We start from the raw sequence: 12,943 nt of genomic DNA on the forward strand, positions 1-12,943 counted from the left end.
ATTGTTTCCCCAGAAGGTCAAATTAGTATAACTGGCTACAAAAAGAAAACACATCCACCCTGATGCCTTTCATAATTAGACTTGCTAGAAATAAACCCAAGTGTTTGCCATTATACTCAGAACTGTGTCAGCTGCTACTGGAATTACATTTATTTATAGAAAAAAACAAAAGACTTGATTTTGAATATTTATTTGACATTACAGGAAACAAATGTTGAAATAAGTTTTGAAAACTTTGTAAAAAGTAATGTATTTGTTGTACACTGATTGGTAGTGCACTGTTTTCAAGACTGAGATATCCAGTCCTGAAGGTTATCAAATATATATGTGTCAGTAGGAAACCTCTTCATCATCAGGACAAGGAGTCATTTTCCCAGCTGTCTATGTATGAATGTGGTCTGCAACAGAATGTCATGATGCCACTTTGTAATGTCTTTCCTGGGTATTACTTAGTCTTCAAACATTAAAAACATGTAGGAACTATATTATGACATCAGTTTTTTCCAAATTTAATCAAAATCTTGCTAGATGGTAAGAAGTTTTAGAGATATGTTTAGTACATTTCACTAAAAGTGTTTAAGTTATATCCACATGTGGTGTAAATTAATTTGGGTGTACTAAAAGCAATAATGCAATAGTTATATCAGTGTCTAGTCTGCTGAAATGTGTCTTTAGAACTTACTTGGAACCACACAGAGCTACTTTAATTTGGAAACACTGAATCAGTGTCCTGTTCAATTTTAGGTGAATTGTAACTTAAATTTTTAGGTTCCCTCCCCCCCCCAAATCTCTGGAGTGTACCATTAACCACAATGTGTTAGTGTATGAGCATCAAGGAAAAATGTGAGCTCTCCTATAACTTTCAGCAGGGATTTTGTGTGAATGTTCCTCATCTGTCAGCAGTGACTCATGGTATCTTGGATCAATGTGGGCATTTGGAAGCCTGTGTGGCAGTTGACATACACATACACTTGAATATTGCACCCAAAGGAGCGTTCTTTTAGAGGGAAATTAGTAGAGTAACCAGTGGAGCTGCCGAGAATGAATAATATCATTGGGTCTGGAAGGGGAACTGGAAAGTGCCCTGCCTTTTTCCCCACAACATTCCAAGTTTTAATGTGCCCTTTACATGAACCAAACTTACAGTGAGGCTACACAATGTGTTTAAGAAATTAATTAAATTCACATTGTGCTGGCGTGGCAATATGGTGCCAGTGGACAATGTTTCCTAAATCCAGGTGAAAAATGGCCTTGCTTCAAAGCACACAAAGTGCAAATAAATGCAGAGTGTAAAATAAACTAGGTTAAAATTTGCAGTACATTTTGCAAAAATGGTTACATTTTGGTAATTCTCATTTTACATAGGAAAGATAAGAAGGCAAACCCTACTTTCCATTTCAGTGTGCCTGGACCATTTCACTGATACCTTCAGTCTATAGATCATCCTCTAAAGGCTTCTGTTCTGACAGAGACACAAAGTAAATGATACGAATGTGATCTCTGATTTCTGTCTTGGTAAGAAAAGTGCAGTTTTTGTGGCTTGAGCAAACATGATATAATGATTCTCATTTAAATTCCACTGGAGCTTCAGTAATAAAAACTTCCATTATTTTTCTTTCCTGATGCTAACACTGAGGATAATGATGCTATTGTGTTGATGCAAAAAGAGCTAGCTTTTATTTAGATTGATGAGACATCTAGGATCAGTGGTGTAGACTAGATCACCTTTCTGCTATTTCAGAGAGAGTTGAAAAGAATAAAACCTCTGGAAAAAGATGGATATTTAGCATGGCAGGCAGCCACACCAGCTTTTCCCCCCTCCCCTCCAAGTTAATTTTGTTGAACATAATATTGCTTGGTTTTTGTTACTTTTGGAACAGTATTTTCACTTTTCCAGTTCTAATTTGTGTGCTTGTCACCTCAGTCTTATTGAGGTTTGCTGCAGGAGGTGGGAGGAGGTGTGGCTGGACATGCTGCAGTTGGGCCACGTCAGCTGAGAGCAGCCACCAGGAACCTGCTATGAGCTGCTTCAGGTGGGACTGGCCAAGTGGTCTTGGAGTCAAACCATCATAAAGTTACTTTCAGTTGTCTTTGGATCCCCTTCTCAGGCTGCTCTAAATAGAGGCTGATGTACCAGGTGATCTGTTGTTCAAACAAATCCAACTGTATTTACAATGACATGTCTTTGAGCAAGTGAACCTGTGCTCTGAGGTCAAGCACCGTGGTGCTGTATCCAGACCTCATCGTGCATTAAACCCAGCCAGACAGGAGGTGCTACCTGAGCACTGTTGATAACCCACTCACTTTTCCTCTTCCTCCTCTACTGGAAATTGCTGATGGGTCTTTCTGAAGTTCACTTAAAAGATCGAATAGGGACAAGTTATTTCAAAACAAAAGGCATTTAGAAGGAATTAAGGGTTGAAATGCTGTTACAGAAATGGAATTCAATCCCTGTGAAATTATGCTGTTTGCAGATACTTCCACTCACCCAGGGAGGCCCCAAAGGCTTTGAGGAGGGGAGATGGAGTGCAGGGGAGGAGGGGTGAGGGAGGTGCCATGGCCAGCTGAGAAAGGAGTTGCAGCAATAATTTTGCTGAATTAGATTTCAAGTTTTGCATCTTCACTTTCCTTGTCAAGACCCGGGTCATGGCTGCACTTTTATCCACACATTATTAGGAGGGAAATACGTTGTCTCCAGCCACAGCCAAAGCAAACACATAGTATGGTGTTTCCATAACCAGAGTTCTCCATAGTAGATAACAGGGTTAGGTCAATCAGAGAGTGAGAGCTCCCCAGAATACTCTATAAGTTTTCTATAATTTGAATTTCTGGAACTTGGTGAGCTAGAGGCTGTGTCTCTAAATTTAATAGCCTCTTAAAGATTTATTTTTCTTGATTTTGCCACTTTGTCCCTTAAAACTATAATCAATTTTACCATTTACAAGAGACCATGTCAAGAATTTCTACAGCTTAACTCTGCTTTGTGTGAAGTGGATTAAGACAAATTTTGGATGATTTTAAAACTAGTTAAATCTCTTCACACTGTAGTTTCTTAGTGTTGTCAAAATTGCAAGTTTGCTTCTATGTGAAGCAAATTTTATTTCAAGTGAAATTTTAGGTAGAAACACATTCTTCCCATCCCCTTTAGAGTATACCCAGAATCCAAAAAATGAATGTAAAAATTGTATGTAAGGTTTACTTCCTATTTTGAATGTAGCAGTTAATTATAAATTTCTTGTTTCTTATTTGAGTGTGTAATAATTATAAAAATAGTGAAAGTAGATCTAGTTTGGTTCGTGTAACCTGAAAGACATTTAAAATTTTGATTGACAGAGCAGTATCAGGCATGAGAGAATTCACTTTGATTTGAGAAATGGGGGAGTTGCTGCTGAATGATTAATTATTATGTTTATGACATTTGGATGGAAGGGAAAAACTGAAAATTCCTTTTTTATGCACATAAGATTGTAGGTGCAACTGGAAACATTTGATAAATAATGTTTTCTAATTTTTTCTAATGAAAAATAAATATATTACACACATAGCAGAACCACTGCAATTGGAATCTTTTATCCATGGTGTATGTCCATTGATTTTCATTAGGATAAATTAGGAGCACAATTGGGCATCATAACTTTATTTTGGCATGGGAGTCTATGCAAGGAGGGTCAGGGGTTGGAAGTCCCTGCTGTATTTTGCTTCAATTAAAGTGCACAGTGGAGCTGTTTGTATCTGTATGTCAGCTACACAGACTGCTTAACTGCAGTTGTTGCTTTCAGCCCCTTGCTGAAACTCATCCCAAAACCTCACTTATGGATTAGAAGAAACAAGAGTTACCAGAAGAGAGAAGGATGTAAATCCAAGCATGAATTTTACTCGTCCATTCGATTAATGTTGAAAGACAATTCCTCAAAGTGCTGGATATGTGATCAAAGTGAAGGGTGGATCCATTCTGGAAAAACAAAATTTTAACAGAAGGAGTGTTGATAGCTATGTCTGAAATTAAGAATATGAGGTCACTTATATGTACCCATATATGAGAACCTGGACACAGTCCATCTAAGCAAGCTGCTATATAAATTATAATGATTATAATGATTTACCTACTAGCAGGACTAACCCAAAGCTCTTTTTGCATCTTATTAATCAGAAGACTTTGAAGAGTTGTTACACAGATAGAGACAAGAGTTACACACATGATTTCAAGCATAAAAAGACCTTTTTTGAAGCAGGCTAGATGCATTTTCTGTCATAAATCTGCTGAAAACACAACTCTTACTTATTCTATTTTGCAGTTTTGCATATGCAACTAAATTTCTAGGGAAGCTTCCTAACCCTATTGTGCATATTAAATAAGAATTGTGCTCTGTGCTACACTTGGACCCAACATGTAGCTCGACCATGCAGAGGATGGGATGTGACTGTCTGTCCACCCCATTCCTGCTCAGCCAAATGGAGTACATCCCTGCCCTGCAAAACAACTGTCTGTGTGTCAGTCCCTGCAACATCCCCTGTTAGCTTGTGCCTCTGTGTTAGGATATTTAATGAGGCAAGGCCAGTACTGTTTATAGATAAGGTAATCACTCCTTGAAGTTACAACTACCCACAATTTTACTTAATTGATAACCAGTACCGGTTCTGCTTGCTGGAGATTAACTTCATAGAAGTATCATAGAGAGAGTTGAAAATTGATTAACTTCTAAGTAGATCTGATAACTGAGTTATTTAATGATTAGGATTTAGCTGGCTGTTTACCTGTGCTAGCTCAGATGGTGCAATTTAAGGTCATGCAGTGCCACACTGGGTTAACCAAACTAAGTTAATATGCCTGCAGTGTTTTTAGTATTTGAGTTAGAATGTTTATAAACTTTTCATTAGATCATTATTTTGCCGAATTATTGCCACATTTTAAAGAACCTTGATAGTTATAGATATCCTTAAGATCTGGGTGCTCATTAGTATAATGTATCACTTTCATTATTTCTCCTGAGCAATTCTTTACCAGCACAAGTGTGAAGTAGCAAAGGTATTATCTACTCAAATTTCAAGATGGATGAATTTTTCCTTAGACAGGAAAAAACCAGATAAATAGTAAAACCAGATTATGGTTTCTTTTTGCCATCATATATTCCTGCCTCATGCATCACACACACACACAAATGTTACAGGTAGTATGGGTAATGTAAGTCTGTGATTTTGTAACAATGATGGGCTTAAATACTTGTGAAGTTCATGGTTAAATGTGTGCCATAACCTTTCTCACAAAGCCAAATTCATAATATGGGTTGTTACAATAATTTTACAAATGTATGAGATCAAGCTTTACAAGTCTTTGTTTAGCTCATAGGTTAATATTTCTCATGTTTTATAAGAAAACAGCTGAGCCATAGGGATAATCTGGATTCACTTTCAGAGACCAAAAGGACAAATAATACAAATAATAAAGGGAAAACAGGTTGGTTTTAAAATCCAAATGTTTTATGTCTTAGAAATATCATGTGACCTCTTCAATTACTCAAACCAAAAACACTTTAAGGGCTGTCATGTAGCTAAATAGTGCTGACATTAATGAGCTAAAATCTTCTCTCAGTTTTACAGTATAAAAAACATATGCATCAGTATTTTGAAGTCAAAGGATTCCATGCTTATACTGGTGCAACTGAAACAAAACATGGGTGTAACATTCCTACTTCCAGGTATCTGGTTTTAATCAAACTATACTCCTAGCCCTCAAGTTTTCTTTGCTGCAGTGGAAGGTAGGCAGGAGTGTTTCATTTAAAATGCTGAGTTTACATCATGGTTGCACAAAGAACTGTATATCTTGTCCTAGCTACCCCTAATTGATAAATTGTAATAGTTCCCTGAACTAAGTGTTCTCTCAGAAGCAAAAGTTTTGCTCAAAAACAAATATGGTACTGTTTCTTTTCTCCTTTTAGTAGAATTCAGTGAAACCAGGTGATTGGCAACTGTTATGATAAGGTAGACGAAGAGGATGAAAGCTAGGACTGATTGAACAGCTGTGAGGGGCTCTGTTCCAATTGTATTTTGATTACTGATAAGATAACCCTCCCTTTTCTCCCAGTGATTTATCTCATTCAAATTACAATAACACTGAATTGCCATCAACAACAAACGCTGTGTAGTTTCAAGTTTCTATGACTCTAGTGTAGCCAAAACCCAAAGGTGCTGATTACAAGTTTTCATGTTACATTTCTAAAAATGGATAAATCACTTATTGCACTATGTGATCTCATACACTTCATAAGCCTGTTTTTTGTTTCATTTGAGATAAAACTGATCACTTTCTGGTATTTCCAAGCAGTATAATTCTAAAATTATCTGAAAGCATAAGTTGTTGGGTTTTTTGGGTTTTTTGTTTTGTTTGGGTTTTTTTGGAGGGGAAGGTGTTGATAATTTGTATGTCTCTTTATTCTTCTTCTCCTAATATAAAATAAAAGACTGACTGGTAAAAATAGTTTGGAAATATTGGAACAGTTTGAATATAACTGACATATAAGGCATATAATCTGACCAGTTAAACTAAAAGATGTAACAAAACAATTGGTTCTGCAATTATTTTTTCCCCCCTCGGGTGAAATGCTAAAAAGAAAAAAAATATGAATTAGTTTTCCTTGTTTTGTTTTATAGAAGTTTGAATTGTACCACAGACTGTTAGCAAGTTATTTTTAATTAGGGTGGGTGACTGAATCATTCTCCTCACTAAGGGCTAGATCCCAAGGTCCTAGTGATGTCTGAGGTGTCAATGAAAGAAAATAGTTGTGGTATGAAGTAGTTAAATCCTGGGTGGGAGGAAAGGAGGAGTTGTCCTCCAGGCTATTGGCCATTTTACTAAGCATTAGGCCTGGCATGGGGAAAAACTCACCTGATTTCAGACTAGTGTTTTCCATTATATATGGAAATACTCCCGGGAGTATCTCACTGTATTACAGCCATTGTTTTGCCTGACTGGGGTCTGGATTCCCAACAAGTACAGTGCCTTTGCCAAGCTTATATTGCAGGTTTTGCCACATAGCTCTGCTGGCTCATGGCTTGCAGGAAGCTCTCTTGATTTCCTGCCAGTCCCTGCCTTTTCCATAACTGTCTGACTGGGGCAGAAGTCACCATCTGCACTTACAACAATGAAATGGGGAAGCTGCAGGAGAGGTTGAAAGTTAAAATGCCCACTCCTTTCCTTGCATGTATCTAAGAATTCAGCAAATTACTCAAAGAGTGATGACTAATTTACACCTGGGATTATTTAGAAAGATACACATGCTGATATACAGAACAGGCACAATATGCATCTGTGTAAGCAAGAAATGCATGTGCAAACATGCGGCCACCTGATCCTCTGTAGCCAAAGTAGAGGCCTGGCGAGAGAAGAAGGAAATGTTCTAGCATGACGTTGTGGGAGGCACTGCTCACAGTTCAGCAAAATCCCTGTTTGATGGCATAATGGCATTGACTCATCTTTTATCTACTGCTGGGAGATCTGCAGTGAGATTTTATCGCTGCTGGCAGAGGAATGCAGGTCGAGAGTTTTGTGCAACCAGCAACCCACTCATTGGCTTCAGGAGCGTGTTGTGACGAGCAGCACTCCCTGTATGATCCAGTACTCTGCAGAGTCACCAGGAATAGGACAGTGCCAGATTTGAATCCTGCTGAGGAAATTAGGAAACCTTTCCTCTGGTTTTTAGAAAAATTGATGTGCCCTTTTGACCTTTATCAACAAAAACAGTCTTGGCTGGTGTGTGTCATTGTGAAGTCTATAACAGGGACGTAGGCCAAAGCCCACAAATTTTCTAAGTTGTTACACAGACAAACTCCTTGCTAAAAAGATTAAAGATAGTTTGCCTGCTAGTAGATAAGTGAAAAATAAGATGGTTTTCTTTTGTTATGTTCTCCTCCTGACAAACTCCGCTGAGGGAATGCAGACATAAAACAAGGTTTACAGTGGAATACCAACCATGGATAAAACAAACTTCAGGATCTGCATGACTGTATTCATCTTAGCTATAGCTGTGGCTTTCTGACTTCTTCTTTAATGAAGAAGTGTGATAAAAATAAACCAAACCTACATTCCTTGCACATGCAAATCTCCATGGATTTCACAGCAGGAATTTGGCCCTCTGTGTGTATATATACTATTAAGTTACAATTCCATTAGCCAATTAAATAACCACGTACTAAAACAAAGGCAAGAGTTAGGGACTGGTTTTCTTCTGTAAATTTGCCAACTCTATCTGGCAAAGTGAATGTTCTGACACAAGTCAGACTGGATCAACAGACACATCAGTTATTAGAAGAAGGACCATTCAGAGTCTATAGAAAAGCACATGGAAAAAGGTCAAATACTTCAAGCTTGGACACTGGCACAGAAATGAGACTAAGATGGAACAAGTAAGTCAGGAATGTGAATTAAATCTAGTTGAAGTGGTTATTAGGGACATCTAGCCCACAAACCCTGAGAAATTCAACCTCCATCTGGTTTCAGTGATAACACAGTCATTATGATTATTTTTTAAGATATGGTGCATTTGAAACTGTTAGTTTTGGTCACCTGCAACACTTAATGAATTTGAGACTGAAGCACCAATAACAAAAGCAATGACATCTCTTCTACCTTCAAAATACCACCACCCACTTTAAATCCACCTCATCTGGCATTTCACAATGTTAGTTGTAATGTTCAGTGCTTAGTTGTATAGGGCTCATTTATTCCTGTTCAAAGCTACAGCCCTGACTACAGCTGAGGATGTGTCCAAAGGAAATGAGAAAATTATCTTCTTACTGAAGACATTCTCTGGGAAAATACTGAAAAAACAGTGGAGTAGTGTTACATCTTTGCAATAAGAATAACTGCACAGATCATAGGGGAAGTTTAAAAAAAAGAAAAAAAAGACTTTAAGATCATGCAACCATTACCTGTCTGCATAGATCATGGCTCAATGGACGCCAGCATTTAACAATAAGGAAAAAAAAGCAAAATATTTAGCCTATGCTAGTATGCAGTATTAATTTCATTGATTAATTGAATGCATTTATCATTTCCTCTTGTCATTACAACGCAATCTTTGTTGTAAATCTTGGTTTATGTTATCACTGATGATCCACAAACCTTGCCAGCATGAGTGATCGACTCTTAGTAGAATTGATGGATGCCAGTGCCCTTCTGGGATTGAGCCCTGTCTTAGCTCTATCTCTCAGCAATAGTCACTCACTGGATACTGAAGACACTGGATAGTAAACACTTTAAAACTAATGAATTTGAGGAAGTGGAATACTTAATTTGTATTGATTGTGCAAATGCCTTTTCTTTGCTCTTCAACACCGTGTTCCAGAATGGCCTGTGAAGCCACATTCACCACTGGATGAATACATTTCAGTTAGAATAAACAGCAGAGGAACTGCAAAAATTATTTAAAATTTCACCGCCTACTTGTGATGTAGCTCAAACCTGCCTTACTTAGTAGTGATTAAAAATCATCAACACAAACACGATATTTTTCTCCTCAGCCTATATTCTCAACCTGATTCCTGACAGGGAGAAACCTGATGTAATGTGATTTAGAACACACTGCTTGGAGCATGTCTAGGCCTAATCTTTTGGGCAACAGACCCTGGAAATCCAGTTGTCTTCTGCAAAGTCAGTGATGTGGCAATATGAAACATACTGAATTAAAACCTAGAATAAATGTCCCCTTCTTAGAGAAGGCAATGGAATTTAGCTTTTAGTTTGACTTTAAATTGTTTATTCATAAAAAACCCAACGGTGCTTGGGTTGCATTCTGTGAAAGTCACAGAAAATTAAAAGGAAAAAAACCTATATATATTTCCCTGCCCAGCCACACCTGGTCCTTTTAAGTTTTACTGTGGAGACTTATGAACAGTGAAGATGATGATGTAATTTACTCTTGGCCATAATAAACCTTAGGCTCCAATGCTATGATCTCACATTTTTCATGGATATTAGAAAGAAAAGAAAACATCAATCACCATCTGTAGATGTGAATATTTAGAACTCTGCATTAGAAAAATCATATCAGGCTTCTTTTAAGCGAAGTAGCTGTGTGCCTAACTGATCTCATTTTAATTTTTGTCAGTTTTACCTTTGTGTTACATCGACTTCAGCAGACACTTGTCTTTACACTGCAGTCACAAAGGGCAGAATCATACGTATATGAGTTCAAACCAACAAAGATGAAAAAATTACAAAGGTTTTTGACAGCTGTATTATAAGAAAATTGATCAGATACAGATGACAGCAGAGCATTTCTAGCCAAGAGAGAGTTTTAAGGCAAGTTAAGCAATCAATCATCTTCATCACTCACTATTCAGCAAGTCGACATTCAACATCTGAATCAGTCATTACAGAGTAAAGAGAATTAGTAAAGTCTCTTACAAAATGCAAATAAGTGAACTGGAGGACAATAGAGTCAAATTCTAGAACTTGGCAGGAAGCCATAAGAATTATTTTGACAAGACTGCTTGAGGTAATTTGATTGTTACATTTAAAAGAAAAATAATTTTTAAAAAGTGAGCTTCAGTCTTGAGCAGTAGAAGTTCGTGATATAAATGTATAGTTATATTTAGTGACAAAAAGTGTAGAATAAGGAACAAAATATGGTGTCTGCTCTGATACTTTGCTATACTGCTACATGAATTAACTATTTTTGGTGGTAGTGAGAGTTTTTCCAAATAAACGCTAAAGGAATACTAAAGCTAAAAGCTATCCCAAATGGTATGCAACTAACAATGTTTGTCTTCTTTGAGTATGTTGCCTGCTAATGTTTTTGCAGAGTTTCAACCTGCTTCAAAACCCAGCTGGTACAAGTGAACATCAAAAATAGGTTTAACATCTGCAGAGCTACAAAGCTGCAGGTGTGAAATTATGTAAAATCGTATCACTATAACCTAGATCCAGAAAATCCCCACCTGACATCCCCATGTTAATACAAAAGAATGAGTTAAAAAGAAGGCAAATGAGTTGAAAATTAGGCAGAAAGTTTTGTTTTAACAGCAGTTTCTCCTTGATTTCTATCAGTATATGGAATGCTATCTTACACTCACTTTTCAGTTGGAATAAGGGTGGAAAATGGGAGTGATCTTACTGAAAACTGAAAAGCCGTAGAAGGTAGCTGCACTGTTATGTGAATCCTAGACATTGAAGCATTTCTCATGTGGTCTGAGAGGAGTTACATGCTTCCTTGCCTTGCACATGTGGCAGAATTGATGCAGACAATACATACCTGAAGCTCAGCCCACGCCCTCTGGCCATCAGCCCTTGGATGCTTATGTGTTCACTCCTTTTCTCATCTGTCTCCATGGCTCCATCAATGGAACTGCTCCTGGTCCTAAAGCTGTTTGCCTTCATAATTCACAAGCTCAGGGCTTGAACTATTACAAGATTTGTCATCACCAGGAAATTTTCTTATTGATGACTTACTAGTGGACACATCCCTTAAAACGATAAGAGATGGTTCAGTTTTGGTCCTGATATGAATCTAGATGGCATAAAGAAAGTGCATTATCATGAATACTTATACTATTATGGTCTATATTAACTTACAGTAAAATATTGTTCATAAAATCACATATGACTTTGTTAATGTTTGAATAGCTATGATTTTGTGGATTCTTGTACTTAAAAAAAATCCTGTCTATGGCAAATATAAATCTCAGTGCAGAATATCAGAACTAGAAAATTACTTTTGAATTTAAAAAGAAGAAAGATTACTTTCTCTAGTTAAATTCCTGTCCCAAGCAAGGGATCAACATGTTGCCTGTGTGAGAAAGCTTAGAATATAATACATATAAAAATAGGTGCTACATGTTATCTCATCAGCTAGTCATTCTTATCCCTTTTTTCATAACTAACAGAACTTTATGAAATAGTGTCTTCTGCTGGAAATAGATTTTGTGTTTTGATGTGGTTATCAGCTGGTTATCCCCAAGTTTATCCTTGCAAATCTCATTGATTGAACAAAATTGAACTTTGTCCTACAGTTGATGAGCTCCATGGATAGAATTTTGGCACCTAAAAACTCATACAGGTTTTTAATTGATTTCACTGTTGGTTTGATCTCTTTGTAGAGCTGAACCTCACAAGCAGTTTGGGTGCTTGAAATAAAAACATTCAGGGGCCCAGAAAAATTATGCTTTCACAGTTTTCTACACTATAAGCACAAATACCTAAAATGATATCTGTACAAGTCAAAATATAAGCCTATATTTCATTTGACTATATTAACAACAAAAGTATTACCTTTATCTTGCAGAAATGTTGGAATCCAACAATATAATCAATTTCAATGGACTAGCTAATAGCTCCAGTTACCATACTTTCCTCTTGGACGAAGAACGCGGTCGGCTGTATGTTGGAGCAAAGGATCACATATTTTCTTTCAACCTGGTTAACATCAAGGAATATCAAAAGGTACACTCATTCATGATCTGTACAATGTAAATATATGCTTTTAATGTTAAAGACTTGTTATTACTCAGACTATGTTGTGCACTGTTGGAATTATGTAGTAAGTGTTTGGATGTCAGGAATACTGTTACAACAAAAATATTTGCTGACTCTATGAAAAGAAATTTATAACGAGCCTGTGACCTTTGACTATATAATCTACAATATTGTTTTTCAGACTATAAAAAAGAAGTAAATGATAAGTGAATAATCCAGCCATTTCCCAAACAAGACATACTTTCATGGCAACTGCTAAAAAAGCCAAGAATCTATTATGACATTTTAAACAGAAAGGCCTTACTGCTCTGTATTTGTCTGCAGATAAAAGAAGCTATTTGGAGTCCAAGTGTGGATTTTTCTTCTTTAACTCAGCACTTGTAGGCACTCTGCTTTGCTGCTTTTGAACCAAAACAGTTCTAGTATTAATAAAAGAGGAACAAGTCCATAAAATATTGCTGTTCTTGATGGAGA

The 12,943-nt window shown here is 36.9% G+C and overlaps 1 protein-coding gene across 1 annotated transcript in view; it reads left to right on the top strand.

Annotated features, from left to right (window-relative positions):
• Positions 1 to 12,943, top strand: part of SEMA3A (semaphorin 3A) — a 160,354-nt gene that overhangs the window by 34,079 nt on the left and 113,332 nt on the right. Inside the window, exon 2 of the mRNA XM_033514484.1 lies at positions 12,279 to 12,436. Coding sequence (XP_033370375.1) covers positions 12,279 to 12,436 — 158 coding nt within the window. The remainder of the gene's footprint in view (positions 1 to 12,278; positions 12,437 to 12,943) is intronic.

The sequence above is a fragment of the Parus major genome, chromosome 1A (assembly GCF_001522545.3).
Source record: "Parus major isolate Abel chromosome 1A, Parus_major1.1, whole genome shotgun sequence".
In the NCBI taxonomy this organism is placed as follows: domain Eukaryota; kingdom Metazoa; phylum Chordata; class Aves; order Passeriformes; family Paridae; genus Parus; species Parus major.